Source organism: Natator depressus, chromosome 14 (genome assembly GCF_965152275.1).
Source record: "Natator depressus isolate rNatDep1 chromosome 14, rNatDep2.hap1, whole genome shotgun sequence".
Lineage (NCBI taxonomy): Eukaryota > Metazoa > Chordata > Testudines > Cheloniidae > Natator > Natator depressus.
The window spans coordinates 41,713,612-41,729,202 of record NC_134247.1 but is presented as its reverse complement, the minus strand read 5'-3'; the positions used below and the strand labels follow the sequence as shown (position 1 = coordinate 41,729,202).

The 15,591-nt window shown below is 51.7% G+C and overlaps 1 protein-coding gene across 1 annotated transcript in view; it reads right to left on the bottom strand.

Annotated features, from left to right (window-relative positions):
• Nucleotides 1-238: 238 nt before the first annotated feature.
• LOC141998572 (uncharacterized) overlaps nt 239-15,591 on the bottom strand; it is a 36,836-nt gene continuing 21,483 nt past the window's right edge. The window contains 1 exon segment of the mRNA XM_074971444.1: nt 239-3,247. Coding sequence (XP_074827545.1) covers nt 1,300-3,247 — 1,948 coding nt within the window. The 3' untranslated portion in view covers nt 239-1,299.

The following is a 15,591-nucleotide window of genomic DNA, read 5'->3' as shown; positions in this document are numbered from 1 at the left end:
CAGACACTCATGAATTTACTGAGCAACATCAGCCACTTTTCTACTCCCAGCCTTGCACCCCGGGAATCTGCATCTTGGACTGCTCAGTCTGTTCACTGTGCTGGACAAACTCAATAATTAGTGGGTCATCCCCCCCCCCCCCCCCGCCCCACAAAGGGGTCGGATTAGGCCACAGCCTTGTTCTCTCAAGTCAAATCCCCCAAACACTTCAAGGAAAACACACAGCTCCAGACAAAACACTAAAATCAGTTTATTAACTGAAACAAGGAGGTTTTCAGGGATCACAAGGGAGAAAGATGTGAAAGGTCAAAACTAGTTAGTTGTTAGTACCCAGGACAGATTTCCTTCCCACCTTGGTGCGTCCTCCCCAGTCCAAAGCCCCTGTGGCCTTTCAAGGCATATCCTTGACTTCTGTAAAGATGGGAGAGGAGAGGTGAAAATGGAGGCAATTCTCCCTTCTGCTTCGATACCATTCTCTTCTTTGAGGTTCAAGCTCCAGCCAGGGGGCAGGCAACAATCAGTCTGTGGCCAAAGTGAGCGTCCAGCCGTCCTTCTGGTGAATTGTAACTCTCCTGTTCACAGCTCCACAGCTGGTGAATGGCCAGCTAAGCAATTAAGGGCCACTTAGCACCTAGCTGGTCTGCAGGTACTATTGTCTCTGAAGAGCTAGTCCTTGGGTGTTTTCCAGCCTTCCAGCATGTAACAAACATACAGCAAACTCTCAGAGCTCCATGGAGAGCGCTGATAGACACATTTTAACAGGACAATAATATTCAGCACATGATAACTTTTCCTATGATACTTCACAAGACATACTTTGGAGAAGATTTATCCTTTTGAAGTCGTGGTGACCATAAGAGTGTAGACCAGTGGTTCTCAAATGTGTTTCATTGGCCCCACCTTCTTTGTGTGTGTGGTCATTTACACCCCGCCCTCACAAGCACATATATGGCCACCTTCCAAAACACATTTCGGTAATTTCAGCTATAAACATTCCCTCCATCCTTCAGCCCCTAACCCCAGTGATTTCAAGGAGAGGGAGCTGGAATTGGGCAGGTGACAGGGGCGATGGGTATAATCACTGAATTAGCAGAATACAGGAACCCTTTGCATAAATTATTAACCTCTAAAAAGATACAGCTAAACATAGACCACTACAGTTACGCCTCTTCCAAGTCTTTAAAATGTTTACATTTCAAACTCTAGCTTCATGAAGGTGGAAACACTTTTAAAATCTCTCTCTAAAAGTTGAATCTGAGTCAATCACATACAAGCTGCTTAACCCTTTCTTGCCATGTGTCACAGAAGTTTACATCTTGTGTGGATTCTTCCATGTTTAATGAGATCTGACGTCCGTATGAAACTTTTCCCACAGTCCAAGCACTTGTGGGGTCTCTCTCCTGTATGGATTTTCTGATGATAACCAAGGGCTGATTTCCAAGTGAAACTTTTCCCACAGTCCAAGCACTTGTGGGGTCTTTCTCCTGTGTGGATTGCCTGATGATTAACAAGGTGTGACCGCCATGTGAAACTTTTCCCACAGTCCAAGCACTTATGGGGTCTTCCTCTTGTGTGGATTGCCTGATGATTAACAAAGTATGACTTCCGCTTGAAACTTTTCCCACAGTCCAAGCACTTATGGGATCTTTCTCCTGTGTGGATTGCCTGATGTTTAACAAGGGTTGACCTCTCTGTGAAACTTTTCCCACACTCCAAGCATTTATGGGGTCTCTCTCCTGTATGGATTTTCTGATGATTACCAAGGGCTGATTTCCAAGTGAAACTTTTCCCACAGTCCAAGCACTTGTGGGGTCTTTCTCCTGTGTGGATTGCCCGATGTTTAACAAGGGTTGACCTCTCTGTGAAACTTTTCCCACAGTCCAAGCATTTATGGGGTCTCTCTCCTGTGTGGATTGCCTGATGACTAACAAGGCCTGATTTCCGCTTGAAACTTTTCCCACAGTGCAAGCACTTGTGGGGTCTTGCTCCTGTGTGGATTGCCTGATGAATAACAAGGTCTGACCTCCATCTGAAACTTTTCCCACAGTCCAAGCACTTGTGGGGTCTTTCTCCTGTGTGGATTGCCTGATGTTTAACAAGGTGTGACCTCTGCTTGAAACGTTTCCCACAATCAAAGCACTTGTGGGGTCTCTCTCCTGTGTGGACTGCCCGATGTTTTACAAGTACTGACCTCTGCTTGAAACTTTTCCCACAGTCCAAGCACTTGTGGGGTCTCTCTCCTGTGTGGATTGCCTGATGACTAACAAGGCCTGATTTCAGCTTGAAACTTTTCCCACAGTCAAAGCACTTGTGGGGTCTCTCTCCTGTGTGGCTTTTCTGATGATAAACAAGGGCCGATCTCGAAGTGAAACTTTTCACACAGTCCAAGCACTTATGGGATCTTTCTCCTTTGTGAATTGTTTTATGTTTAAGAAGGTTTGACCTCGCTGTGAAACTTTTCCCACAGTCCAAGCACTTGTGGGGTCTCTCTCCTGTGTGGATTGCCTGATGAGTTACAATGTCTGATTTCCGCCTGAAACTTTTCCCACAGTGCAAGCACTTGTGGGGTCTTGCTCCTGTGTGGACTGCCTGATGTCTAACAATGTCTGACCTGTGTATGAAACTTTTCCCACAATCCAAGCATTTATGGGGTCTCTCTCCTGTGTGGATTGCCTTATGTTTAGCAAGGTGTGACCTCTTTATGAAACTTTTCCCACAATCCAAGCATTTATGGGGTCTCTCTCCTGTGTGGATTGCCTCATGAATAACAAGGTCTGACCTCCATGTGAAACTTTTCCCACACTCCAAGCACTTATGGCGTCTCTTTCCTGTGTGGATTACCTGATGTTGAACAAGGGTTGACCTTCGTATGAAACTTTTCCCACAGTCCAAGCACTTGTGGGGTCTCTCTCCTGTGTGGATTGCCTGATGACTAACAAGGACTGATTTCTGCTTGAAACTTTTCCCACAGTCCAAGCACTTGTGGGGTCTCTCTCCTGTGTGGCTTTTCTCCTGTGAATTTAGTGCTGACTTTGAACTGAAACATTTCCCGCATTCAACGCATTGAATGGGCTTGTCTACAGAGTGGCTTCTCCCATGGTTATTAAGATCTGTGCGCTTATTGAAGCTTTCCCCACTGTCAAAGCATTGAAATGGTTTCTCTCCCGTATGGACTGACTGATGTGTAACAAGTTGTGATCTCACAATGAATCCTTTCCCACACGCAAGGCAATGCCAGGGTGTCTCTTCCTTGGGATTTGTCTGCTGCTCTCTGGGATTCTCGTCTCCTCCCCCACCATTAATAGATTCATCTACTTTCTTCCTGGGTTGGTTTATCAGAAGCCTCTCTGACCCGTGCCAATTTCCCCAGGCTTCTCCCTGATTCCAGCAATGAGAAAAATTCCCTTCAGCTCTTCCCAAAAAGGTCCCCTGTGGTTCCACTTCCCCAGGAGCTGCCTCATGATGATTCCCCTCCTTCTTCTCACTCCCTCGCTCAGCACCTGCTGGGAAAGACACAATCCAGAGAGGAGTCATTGTGCTGGGGAGAAAGAGGAATAGCACTGAGGGAAAAGCCAACACAAAGACTGAGCAATTGCATTCTGCCTGCACATCCCACCCTAACACTTACAAGGAAGGAGAGACGGGAAGTGTGGAATGGCATGAGCATATCTGCTGACCATAGCCCTGCTCTCGGTGAGATGAAGAAGAACTGAGGGCGTTACTCACATCATATTTTGGGATTCTCAACTTTTTCCTTCATTCCCCAGATGGTTTCTCTGTCAGGCCTCACCTGTGCTGGTGCATCTCCGAAGCCTTCTGTCCTTGAAATCCTGGAGATCGGACACCCACAGCTCTTCCCCTCGTTCCAGCCGGGCGATAAGCTCAGGTTTGGGAATGGGAAAACCTGTGCAGAAGGTGAAATGAGTCCGGATCAGGGTGCATGGAGCATTGATGGAGGATTTGTCACAAAGGACATTGCGTGAGTGGAACCTGTCCCTGTGCTCTGCTGGAGGAAGGTGGATTCCAAGAGGATGGGAACAGGGTCACTGAGCCCCCTTGCGCAGAGGACGTTGTCTGGGGAGGTGACTTGAATTATTACTACACCCTCACTAGGCCTTCCCAGGATCTGTGCGCTCTGGGGGCCTTGCTGACTCACACACAGGTCTCCACTTCAGCCTCTGCCTCTTTCTAAACCTGCAGAGTCCAGAGCCCTCCCCATGCCTGGAGCTATTCCCAAGGAGGGAGATGAACAGAGATTGTATGTGCAGCCAAGAAACAACACAGACAAAACAATGCGGATTTATGCCCCTTTGAAAGCTGGAGGGGTGGGGATGGCTTAGCTTGTCCATTGGGTTTTGACTCCCATGTCCCAGCGGAGAGGGCACCGAAATGCATGTATTTCTCACGAGGCAGCTGTACATTATGGAACCCATTCGCCTCTGCTCTAACTGACCAGGGAAGAACCTGACCACATTAAGTCGCGCAGACCCCACAGCTTCTAATAACTGAGGGGATGGGAATCCCTTACCCAGCGAGGTCACCGTCTCGTAGTTCTCCTGCATGACGTCCCTGTAGAGGGCTCTCTGAGCGGGGTCCAGCAGAGCCCCCTGCCTCTGGGTGAAATAAATAGCCACCTCCTCGAAGGTCACCGGCATCTGAAACACCAAGAGTCCCCCACTCAGCACCTGCTGCCCCAGCCACAATCCCACTACTCATGGGAAAGGAAAAAAAAACGTGAAACTGTGGGAGGGCCAGAGTAGCAGAATCCCACCCCCACCCTGCTCAGAGCAGCCAGGAGGCTTCAGGGGGTGGAGAAGGTGAGAGCTCCCTGTCCGCCCCAGCACACGGAGCACGCCAGGATCGTCTCATTTCCCACACGCCTGCCAGCCACAGACTGGGACAGGAAGCAGAGCTCTGAGCCGGGGACAGGGACAGGAATCCCGACAGCTTCCCTTCGTATTTCACAGCAGCCCCGGGCAAGTGGGGTCAGGCTCCAGCACTGGGAGCCTGGAAAATGTTCCCAGCCCTGCCGAGGTGGTTATATCCTGCCTGAGAAATGGGGGAATGTCCCCTCCCCCTTTCCCTGCCACAATGGGCCTACTTAGTAAATCAGTAGGTTTATCAAACCCTGTCTCCTACCTCCCCCACCCAGCGGCTCCCTGAAAATCCCCTACCTGAGCTGGCTCCAACACATCCATTTCCCTTCTCTGTCCCCTGGAAGACTGGCCGATCTTTGGTGAAACGTGAACCTGATTCCTCAGCCTGTTGGGGCGAGAGAGAGGTTACAAAAGGGCCTTCTGTCCTGTCACACCCCGATTCCCCCCAGACTCTTCAGACCCTCCCAGTAACAGCATCTCTGAGCCAAATGCTAAAAAAAGGAAAGAACCAAAAGGGCCACTTTGGGAGATTTCCCCCCAATGCAGTGTAAACCCCTCTGCCTTAACAATACCTGGAGCCCTCTGGTGGCATCACCTGAAGATTGAGCTGCCCTGGACTCCCCCGGCAGCCCCCAGGGATAGGCAGGAAGAGGCTGATCCCATTGGCCCATCCGCGCGCCCCGCTGCCTGAGCCAGCAGTGACTCCGGTCTGACTCTGGTGTGGCTGAGATCTAAACCCTACAGGGAAATCAGACCACAGCCCTGGGCAGCCCCCAACACTCAGGGCACACAGACCCCACCACCACAGGGGTATCTGACAATAACTGAGAACCAGGTCTGCGAGTGTGTGTGGGGGGGTTGGGGCTGGGTTTTTTCCTTGTAGCTTCTGCACCCTGAGGGCTTAGTCCCCTGATCACTCCCAAAGCTGAGATGAAAAGGAGGACTTGTGGCACCTTAGAGACTAACCAATTTATTTGACCATCAGCTTTACAGACTAACACGGCTGTTATTCTGAAAGCTGAGAAGAGCTTCTCTCCGCCCCTCCCACCTCGTCTCCCATGGGGCGGAGAAGCTGCCTTGGCATCTCGCCCCGCTCCCCACACCCCTCCTTTCCCTCGCAGTACCCCCCACTCACATCTTCCCCCATTCCTGACCTCGCTCCCCTCAGCCCCACAGTCCCCCGATCCTCCTCCATTGCCCCATCTTCCCTCCAGTGCACCCCTGTCCCCATCCCAGCCTGCCCCCGGCATCCCCCGCACCCGCCTCCTGCCCCTCTTTATCCTCCTCCCCCTGCAGCCCAGATGTGACCGGGGGGCCCGCAGCAAGGGGGGGGGCGGGTCTCTCTCACCTTCCCTCCGAGCGGGGCCCCCCTGGGGCAGGGGCCGGGCCGGGAAGGGGCCCTGGCCGGGCTGGGGGCTCTGCCCTGGGAGAGGATCCCGGGGAGCAGCGGGCAGGGCCCGGCTGGAGGTTCCCCTCTCCCGGCTGCAGCCCGGGCTCCGGGCTCCCAGCACCAGCCGCCGGGGCTCGGGGATCTCACCGGGAGCCTGGGAGCCAGAGTCCCCGCAGCGGCTGCGAGTCACTTCCTGGGCCGGGCCTGAGCCCCGCGATCGCTCCCCCCAGAGCCGCCCCCCAGCCGCTCCTGGGTCCTAGCGATCAACTCAACTAGGAACAGCATCCCTGTGTCCGGCTCCTGTTACACTCACAGGCTCCAAGGCACAAGGGACCATCATGAGCATCTTGCCCAGGGGTTTTCACGACCAAATTTGGTGGTCTCAGAGTGTGGCCAGCAACTCTCGCTGGTGCCCGCTCGACACTTTCCCCTATAATCCTAATCAACTTTTCTAGAAACCAATCAATATGCACAGAGGTAAGAGGGGGGACACTCCTCCTAGTGTGGGGAACTTTTCTGGCTCCTACCGAGCCCCAGAGGAACTGGCTAGCAAAAGGATCTGAGTCCTTTACCCAGAGGCGTGCATGACCTCGAGGACCCCTGCCCGCCCGCTTCCACTCTTGACCCCCGTAACCCCAAGGCTGGGCCCAGGGCTTCTGAGGTGCTCGACCCCCAGTCTTGTGATCACTCAGGACAGCTGTCCCCATTGTGGGGTGCTCTCTACACTCTGGATGCTTCCTTCATCATTGCATAGAGTTAAGAACAAATGTATTAAACAGCAAGTAATATCTCTCTCCTTAGCCCCTCCTGCTCTGCTGTAGCCCAGCCAGCTCCAGCTGACACAAAGGAGAGGACCCCGGATGCTGACTCCCTCATTGGCCTGCCTGCCCTGTCAATCAGGCTGACCTACAGCATTGCCCCCCCCCCGCCACCGCCCCCGTCAGTCTCAGGGTCTTCATTTCTCATTGGCCCTTCCCCTTTCTTTTGGTGTTCGGAGAAGGCCTAACGAATGGCCAACCCATTAATTTTCAGTAAGGGGCCAACAACCCCCTTACTCCTATAAACATGAAAATCATAGTTTATTTATTGGTAGTTAGTAAATCCGCTGCTGTGAAAAAGGGTATTTCTATGTTTGCTAAAAATTTTCTCAACCTCTCAGCTAGCGACTGGGGTTGCCAATTTGGTAATTTTTTAAAAATGGACACTCAAGTAGGAGTGCTGCAACCTCCCCTGCCCCGCATCTTCCCCCCAAGGTCCCATCCCTGCCCCACCTCTTCCCTCCAAGGCGCTGCTCTGACTCCACCTCTTCCTCTAAGGTCTACCCACCCTCCACTTCTCTTTCCCCCTTCCCTGCCTAAGTCAGGAAGGGCTTGTCTGTGGAGCTGGGGCTGGGAGCTGCAGCTGCCCAGCGCAGGTAGGAGGCAGCCCCGGCTGAGTCGGCTCTGATGGGAGTGATGACCCAGTGCCTCCCCACCCGCAGTAACTCGACTTTGGCTGTCCGGTCAGTAGATGTGATCGGACACTGTCAGGTCCCCTTTTCCACTGGACTTCATGGTTGAAAACCGGGTACGTGGCCACCGTAACAGCACCCACTGTGCCAGAAGTGCTGGGAACGCGTCAGGGACAAGTTCTGCTTTCCGATGGTGGAGGAAGGAACCAGGGGGCAGGTGGGTTAGACTCAGTTCTGACCAGCAGGGAAGAATTCACTGGTCGAGATGAAATTACTGTAAAGTGGGTGCACAACTAAAGACTGCTCTCAGAGTAGTTATTTATGGTCTGGTGTCAAACTGGGAGGGGAATGGTGCAGGGGAGGGAGCAGCTCCAGGTGGCCTCCCTCGCTCTTTATGGGAAAGAGGGAGTGGAGGGGGCAGCCCAGTGGGGAACGGGGCCTAGATGGGGAGCAATTCACACAGAGCTTGTAGGGCAGCCCCGTTCCTGGGAGAGAGCTGCTGCTGGAGTTGGCAGAGCGGGCTCTCAGCTCCCCCCAGTGCCCCTCCTAGGTCAGTGGAAGTGCTCCTGGTGAGGACACACCCCACCGACCCAAGGAGGATAGTGTGGACATCATCTACCGCAGTCATTACTGGAGTGGTTATAAGTCAACCTAATACAGGTCAACTTAAGTTTGCAGTGTTGACGTACCCTTACAAGCAAAAGGATTTCTCTCCCCCAAAAGCTTTCAGCAGTCCATGCTCATTGGAAAGCCTTCCAGCTCGGACCACTCCCCCAGCTCAATGATGCTCCTGTTGTCTTTCAAGGGATCTTGCTGCCCTGAGTAGACATGGGGCCAGAACCCCTTTCCCCGCTTCTTGTACTCGGATCCTTTATACTTGAAAAGTCTTTGCTGGGTCATGGGGTCAGGGAACTCCGTGGCATAAGTGAGCTACACACTGCGCTACAGATGAAGTGTAAGTTTCTTTGTTTACCCCTTTCTTCCTGTTGGTGGAAATCTCAGAGAATCCTTTAAGACTCAAAATCAGGGAAGAAATTTACCCATTTTATTCTCAAGTGGCTAAACCGGCTTCACTTCTCGCCTCATTATTCGGCTGTATTAGTTACAAAAGTTTTAGCATCATCATAAAAGAAAGAGAATGAAAGAGAAAACAACCTTCCCATCTACAAATGATCTGGACCAAATCTAGAAAAAGCCGGGAAGCAATTTTAACAATAGACGGAAACGGGGCTATAAGATCTGAAGCTCCAACTGTGCTTTGAAGTTCATTGAGATTTCCCTGCCAACTCCAGGTCTGTGACACTTCCTTCTCCAGCCCTCCGAAGTCTGACTAAGATCGTAGACATCAAAGCTGTGACTCCTAAGCATGGAGAGCCGGGGACAGGGTGGTATGTGACACCGTGGGAGATGGAGGGACAGAACGGAGGCAGGTTAAACTTTCCATGGCTGGGAAAGAGGCTGCTGTGTGGAGAGAGGAGCGTGACAGTGAGAGGGGAAGGAGGGAATCTCTCGCACTCACCCCGTTGCCCTGAAATAGCACAGAAGCGACAACACCACATCTTACTGTCCCTTCTCCCACCTTTTTAGCTTCTGGTTAATTCTGGCCCAGAAGGGATAAAATGTACAAACACTAAATGCTTTTCAGCACGGCCTGGAGCAATGCGAGACTATCTGGGAATGAGACAACCTGGCCCCGAAGGGGCAACTCAGGGACTAGCAATCACTCTGCTAACGGGAGGTCGGGCGTCAGCAACTGTGTTCCCTGCAGGCTACCCAGCTGCACTGCAGGCTATGGAGGGCCGTGGAGGCAGGCAGGGAGAGGAGCCCCTCCCCAGGCTTGGCCCAGGTCTACTGGAGCTGCTGGGGAGAGGAACCCCTCCCTCAGCCCGGCCCAGGACCACAGGAGCCGCCGTGGCTGGGGAGAGCTGCCTCTGACCTGGCCCCAAACTGCTCTGGTGAGAGAGGGCTGGGGGAGTCCTCTCTCCACTGCAGTCTGAACCCCAAACTCCTCATCCCCAGTCCCAACCCCCACATGCCTAGCCAGAGAACTCACCCCTCCGCACCCCATCCCTCTGTCCCAGCCCTGAACCCCCTCTCACACGTCAACCTGCACATCCCCAGCCCCACCCCAGAGCCCACACCTGAATCCAGAGCCCTCACCCCCCGCACCTCATCCCTGTCCCAGTCCTGAGCCAGTTCCCACACTCCGAATCCCTCGGCCCCACCCCCACCCCATGAATTTTGTTCTGTGCACCAATATGGAGATGATGAGTCACATAGTGGTGCATAGAACCAAATTCTTTCCGCACTTGGACGTAAAACCTGAGGGAACACTGGTCAGAACACATCAGATGCTGAGCGGGGTCCAGCAGAGCCCCCTGCCCCTGGGTGAAATACACAGCCACCTCCTCGAAGGTCACCGGCATCTGAAACAAGAGTCTCCCACTCAGCACCTGCTGCCCCTGCCACAATCCCACTAATCATGGCAAAGAAAGAAAAAAGTGAAGGGCCAGAGTAGCAGAATCCCACAGGCACCCTGCTCAGAGCAGCCAGGAGGCTCCAGGGGCTGGGAGAGGGTGAGAGCTCTTTGTCCCCCCAGCACACGGAGAAGGGGAGGGTCTTCTCATTTCCCACACGCCTGCCAGCCACAGGCTGAGTCGGGAAGCAGAGCTCTGAGCTGGCGACGGGGACAGGAATCCCGACAGCTTCCCTTCGTATTTCACAGCAACTGTTAAGAATTATTCCAGTTAGGACACGTACAGCTCGTTTCTAGGCTGAGGCAACCAAATAAAGACAGACTGCAGAGTGTCTCAGAGTTTGTAGGTTTATTACGCTCGAGCGTGGTACCGTTCTCTTAAGCAGAGCGGGACCCCGATTACAGGTTACACAAAGATTATATACTGTTGGCAAAACATCCTGCCTGTGTGCCTCGGGGCTGGGGCGGGGGGAGGCCTAACCCAATAAACAGGCCTTCTCCCTATCTATCACCAATCCCCTGCAGCCACCTTCCCCCTGCAAAAACGCTGAATTAGCAGCTATTTCAGGCACCTCGGCTGGTTTCTGTCTCCTTTGTTTCCCTTCTCTTGAAACTGTCCAGCTGTCCACCCTGAAGGATCCTCCTCCCTTGGTACGTCATGTGCTCCCTTCTAGTTAATGGCCGACAGGAAACCCAAAATGGAGTCACATATGCTAACTAGGTTGATTTCCCCTGACAGTCCTTCCTTTTGTTATGTACGTCAGTAAACTATATCGGGGCAGAATAACCTCGATGCAAAATTAAAATTTGCCGGCCCGCACATACTACAGCATTGTAGGCATAAAAAAGTAATACAAAAAGAGAAACAGCCATAAGAATGAGGTACAAAATACGCCTTCCCCAAGCCCCCAAGTCTGGCAGCCAGGAGGTGAGCCAGCTCCAGGCCTCATGGAATCCGGTACTGGTGTCGTCAAGGGTGACACGGTGAAGTGAGGTGGCCTGCTGCATAAGGGTGCGGATATCGGCTTCCACCCTGCGGTGTTGAGTCACAAAGACACAACAGCTTGAGTTAACAAGAGCACAACCCCCCCCCTGGTTTGCAAGGAGATAGTCTAAGGCTAAGGGGTTCTGCAGTGTGGTCTGACATAACTGAGTCACCTCCATTTGAAGGGTAGACAAGGCGTCTGCAGTGGCATTTGCCATTAATTCTAAGGCTGCAGAAATATTAGCTGTAGCCTTTTCCAATTCACTCACCCCCACCCAGGGCAAAAACCAACGAACAAAGGAGTGAAAGCCTGTAGGCCGTTCAGAGAGAGGATTTGATGGGACATTTCCTCGGTTCCTCCATACCAGGTTCCCAATTTCCCCCTGGCCCAGGGTCTGGTGTACTGTAACAGCGGGTACTAAGGTGCATGGACCACACCAACCTGCCGGGAGGACCGTATAAGCCGTGTGCTTGCACAACCAGAACCAGCCTGATCCCTCAGGGACCGGCCACGGCGCCCTGGAATACCTGGGGGGACTTGCCGCACCAGAGCTAATGCGGGTGGTATCACTGGACCCTACAAAGTTACCCACAAAAACTGTATTTTTAAAATTCTTACGTCATGACACACATAAAGCATAACTACCCTGGGCCACCATATCAATAGACCAAGTTTGGATTTTAACACTCCAGTTAAATGGAGTGTCTGTCCATAATCCGGCCAGGAGGGTTCGGTTGAGAGGGATAGGCTCCCTTACCAACGGGATTCCCTGACCTATGTACGTGGGGGTATGAATACAGACCCAACACCACGTTCGGTTAACCCCCTGTGCTATAGCATGGGTTAAATCCAGGAAGCTGTTGCCTTCCCATCCATGTACAGAACTCGAAAATAGAGAGGGGATTCCACAGGCCACCCATACCAGTATTTGCATCCTCCCGTGTACCACGCACAAAACAGGACAACAAATATAAGTCCAAGTAACAAGAAAACTAGAAGTCCTGATGGAGTCTTGAGACCCCAATAGTTGAATCCAGCAGAATCCGCTCGTATTTGTGGGCCCACTGTGGAGAGAGCGCTTGCGTTGTATGCTGGTTTAAGAGAACCTCAACTTCGTGGGGGACCCAGACAGTCAAAGGGTGCCCCAGAACAATAGGGCGTGACCGTTCCACCATAAGGGCTGCAGCGGCAATGGACCGCACACAGGAGACCGATCCCCGAATGATCGGGTCTAAGTGTACGGAATAGTAAGCGATGGGGCGTGGGCGATCCGCTAGGTACTGCAGTAGGACACCACTGGCCGACTGGGGAATCAGTGTCAGGACAGTACTCGGATCAGGGACCACTTGGTGGGGGGTTATAACATAACTATTTATCGCACGCAGATCTTGAACGAACCGATAAACTGGGCGCCCATCTGGGCCCGGTTTTGGCTTTTTCACAGGAAGGATAGGAGCATTAGAATCATAGAATATCAGGGTTGGAAGGGACCTCAGGAGGTCATCTAGTCCAACCCCCTGCTCAAAGCAGGACCAATCCCCAATCAAATCATCCCAGCCAGGGCTTTGTCAAGCCTGACCTTAAAAACTTCTAAGGAAGGAGATTCTACCACCTCCCTAGGTAATGCATTCCAGTGTTTCACCACCCTCCTAGTGAAAAAGTTTTTCCTATTACCCAACCTAAACTTCCCCCACTGCAACTTGAGACCATTACTCCTTGTCCTGTCATCTTCTACCACTGAGAATAGTCTAGAACCATCCTCTTTGGAATCACCTCTCAGGTAGTTGAAAGCAGCTACCAAATCCCCGACTGTAGAAGTGTAGTCTGGGATTTGATAGCTGCCAGTCAGCCTCACCTCAGTCCCCAGAAAAATCATGGAGCAGGTCCTCAAGGAATCAATCCTGAAGCACTGAGACGAGAGGAAAGTGATCAGGAACAGTCAGCATGGATTCACCAAGGGAAGGTCATGCCTGACTAATCTAATCGTCTTCTATGATGAGACAACTGGTTCTGTGGATGAAGAGAAAGCAGTGGACGTGGTGTTCCTTGGCTTTAGCAAAGCTTTTGACATGGTCTCCCACAGTATTCTTGTCAGGAAGTTAAAGAAATATGGGCTGGACGAATGCACTATAAGGTGGGTAGAAAATTGGCTAGACTGTCGGGCTCAATGGGTAGTGATCAATGGCTCCATGTCTAGTTGGCAGACAGTATCAAGCGGAGTGCCCCAAGGGTCGGTCCTGGGGCCGTTTTTCTTCAATATCTTCATTAAAGATCTGGAGGATGGTGTGGATTGCACCCTCAGCAAGTTTGCAGACGACACTAAACTGGGAGGAGTGGTAGATACGCTGGAGGGTAGCGATAGGATACAGAGGGACCGAGACAAATTGGAGGATTGGGCCAAAAGAAATCTCATGAGGTTCAGCAAGGACAAGTGCAGAGTCCTGCACTTAGGACGGAAGAATGCAATGCACTGCTACAGACTAGGGACCGAATGGCTAGGCAGCAGTTCTGCAGAAAAGGACCTAGGGGTTACAGTGGACGAGATGCTGGATATGAGTCAACAGTGTGCCCTTGTAGCCAAGAAGGCCAATGGTATTTTGGGATGTATAAGTAGGGGCATTGCCAGCAGATCGAGGGACGTGATCGTTCCCCTGTATTCGACATTGGTGAGGCCTCTTCTGAAGTACTGTGTCCAGTTTTGGGCCCCACACTACAAGAAGGACGTGGAAATATTGGAGAGAGTCCAGCTGAGGGCAATAAAAATGATTAGGGGACTGGAACACATGACTTACGAGGAAAAGCTGAGGGATCTGGGATTATTTAGTCTACAGAAGAGAAGAATGGGGGGAGATTTGATAGCTGCTTTCAACTACCTGAAAGGTGGTTCCAAAGAGGATGGATCTAGACTATTCTGAGTGGTAGCAGATGACAGGACAAGGAGTAATGGTCTCTAGTTGCAGTGGGGAAGGTTTAGTTGGATATTAGGAAAAACTTTTTCACTAGGAGGGTGGTGAAACACTGGAATGCGTTACCTAGGGAGGTGGTAGAATCTCCTTCCTTAGAAGTTTTTAAGGTCAGGCTTGACAAAGCCCTGGCTGGGATGATTTAATTGGGGATTGGTCCTGCTTTGAGCAGGGGGTTGGACTAGATGACCTCCTGAGGTCCCTTCCAACCCTCATATTCTAGGATTCTACGATTCTACCACATTCTAAAGGCCTCTGTCCTCTGATCCCACTGAGGAGTACCAAAAGAAACTATACCAACTGCTGAGGAAACTCCCTGATACAGCACGGGAACAAATCTACACAGACACATCCCTAGAGCCCCGACCAGGGGTATTCTATCTGCTACCCAAGATCCATAAACCTGGAAACCCTGGACGCCCCATCATCTCAGGCATCGGCACTCTTACAGCAGGATTATCTGGCAATGTGGACTCTCTCCTCACACCCTATGCTACCAGCACTCCCAGCTATCTTCAAGACACCACCGACTTCCTGAGGAAACTGCAATGTATTGGTGAGCTTCCTGAAAACACCATCCTGGCCACCATGGATGTAGAAGCTCTTTACACCAATATTCCACATGAGGATGGGCTATAAGCTGTCAGGAACATTATCCCTGATGAGGCCACGGCACACCTGGTGGCTGAGCTTTGTGACTTTGTCCTCACCCTCAACCATTTCAGATCTGGGGACAATTTATACTTTCAAGTCAGCGGGACTGCTATGGGTACCTGCATGGCCCCACAGCATGCCAACATCTTTATGGCTGACTTAGAACAACGCTTCCTCAGCTCTCGTCCCCTAGCGCCTCCTCCTCTATTTGCGCTACATTGATGACATCTTCATCATATGGACCCATGGGAAGGAGGCCCTTGAAGAATTCCACCTGGATTTCAACAATTTGCACCCCAGCATCAACCTCAGCCTGGACCAGTCCACACAAGAGATCCTGGACACTATAGTGCAAATAAGTGATGGTCACATAAATACCACCCTATACTGGAAACCTACTGACCTCTATACTTACCTACATGCCTCCAGCTTCCATCCAGGACACATCACACGATCCATTGTCTACAGCCATGCCCCAAGATATAACCGCATTTGCTCCAATCCCTCAGGCAGGGACAAACACCTACAAGATCTTTATCAAGCATTCTTAAAACTACAATACTCACCTGGGGAAGTGAGGAAACAGACTGACAAAGCAAGATGGATACCCAGAAGTCACCTACTACAGGACAGGCCCAACAAGGGAAATAACAGAACACCACTGGCCATCATGTACAGCCCCCAGCTAAAACCTCTCCAGCGCATCATCAACGATCTACAACCTATCCTGGAAAACGATTCCTCATTCTCACAGACCGTGGGAGGCAGGCCAGTCCTCGCTTACAGACAGCTCCC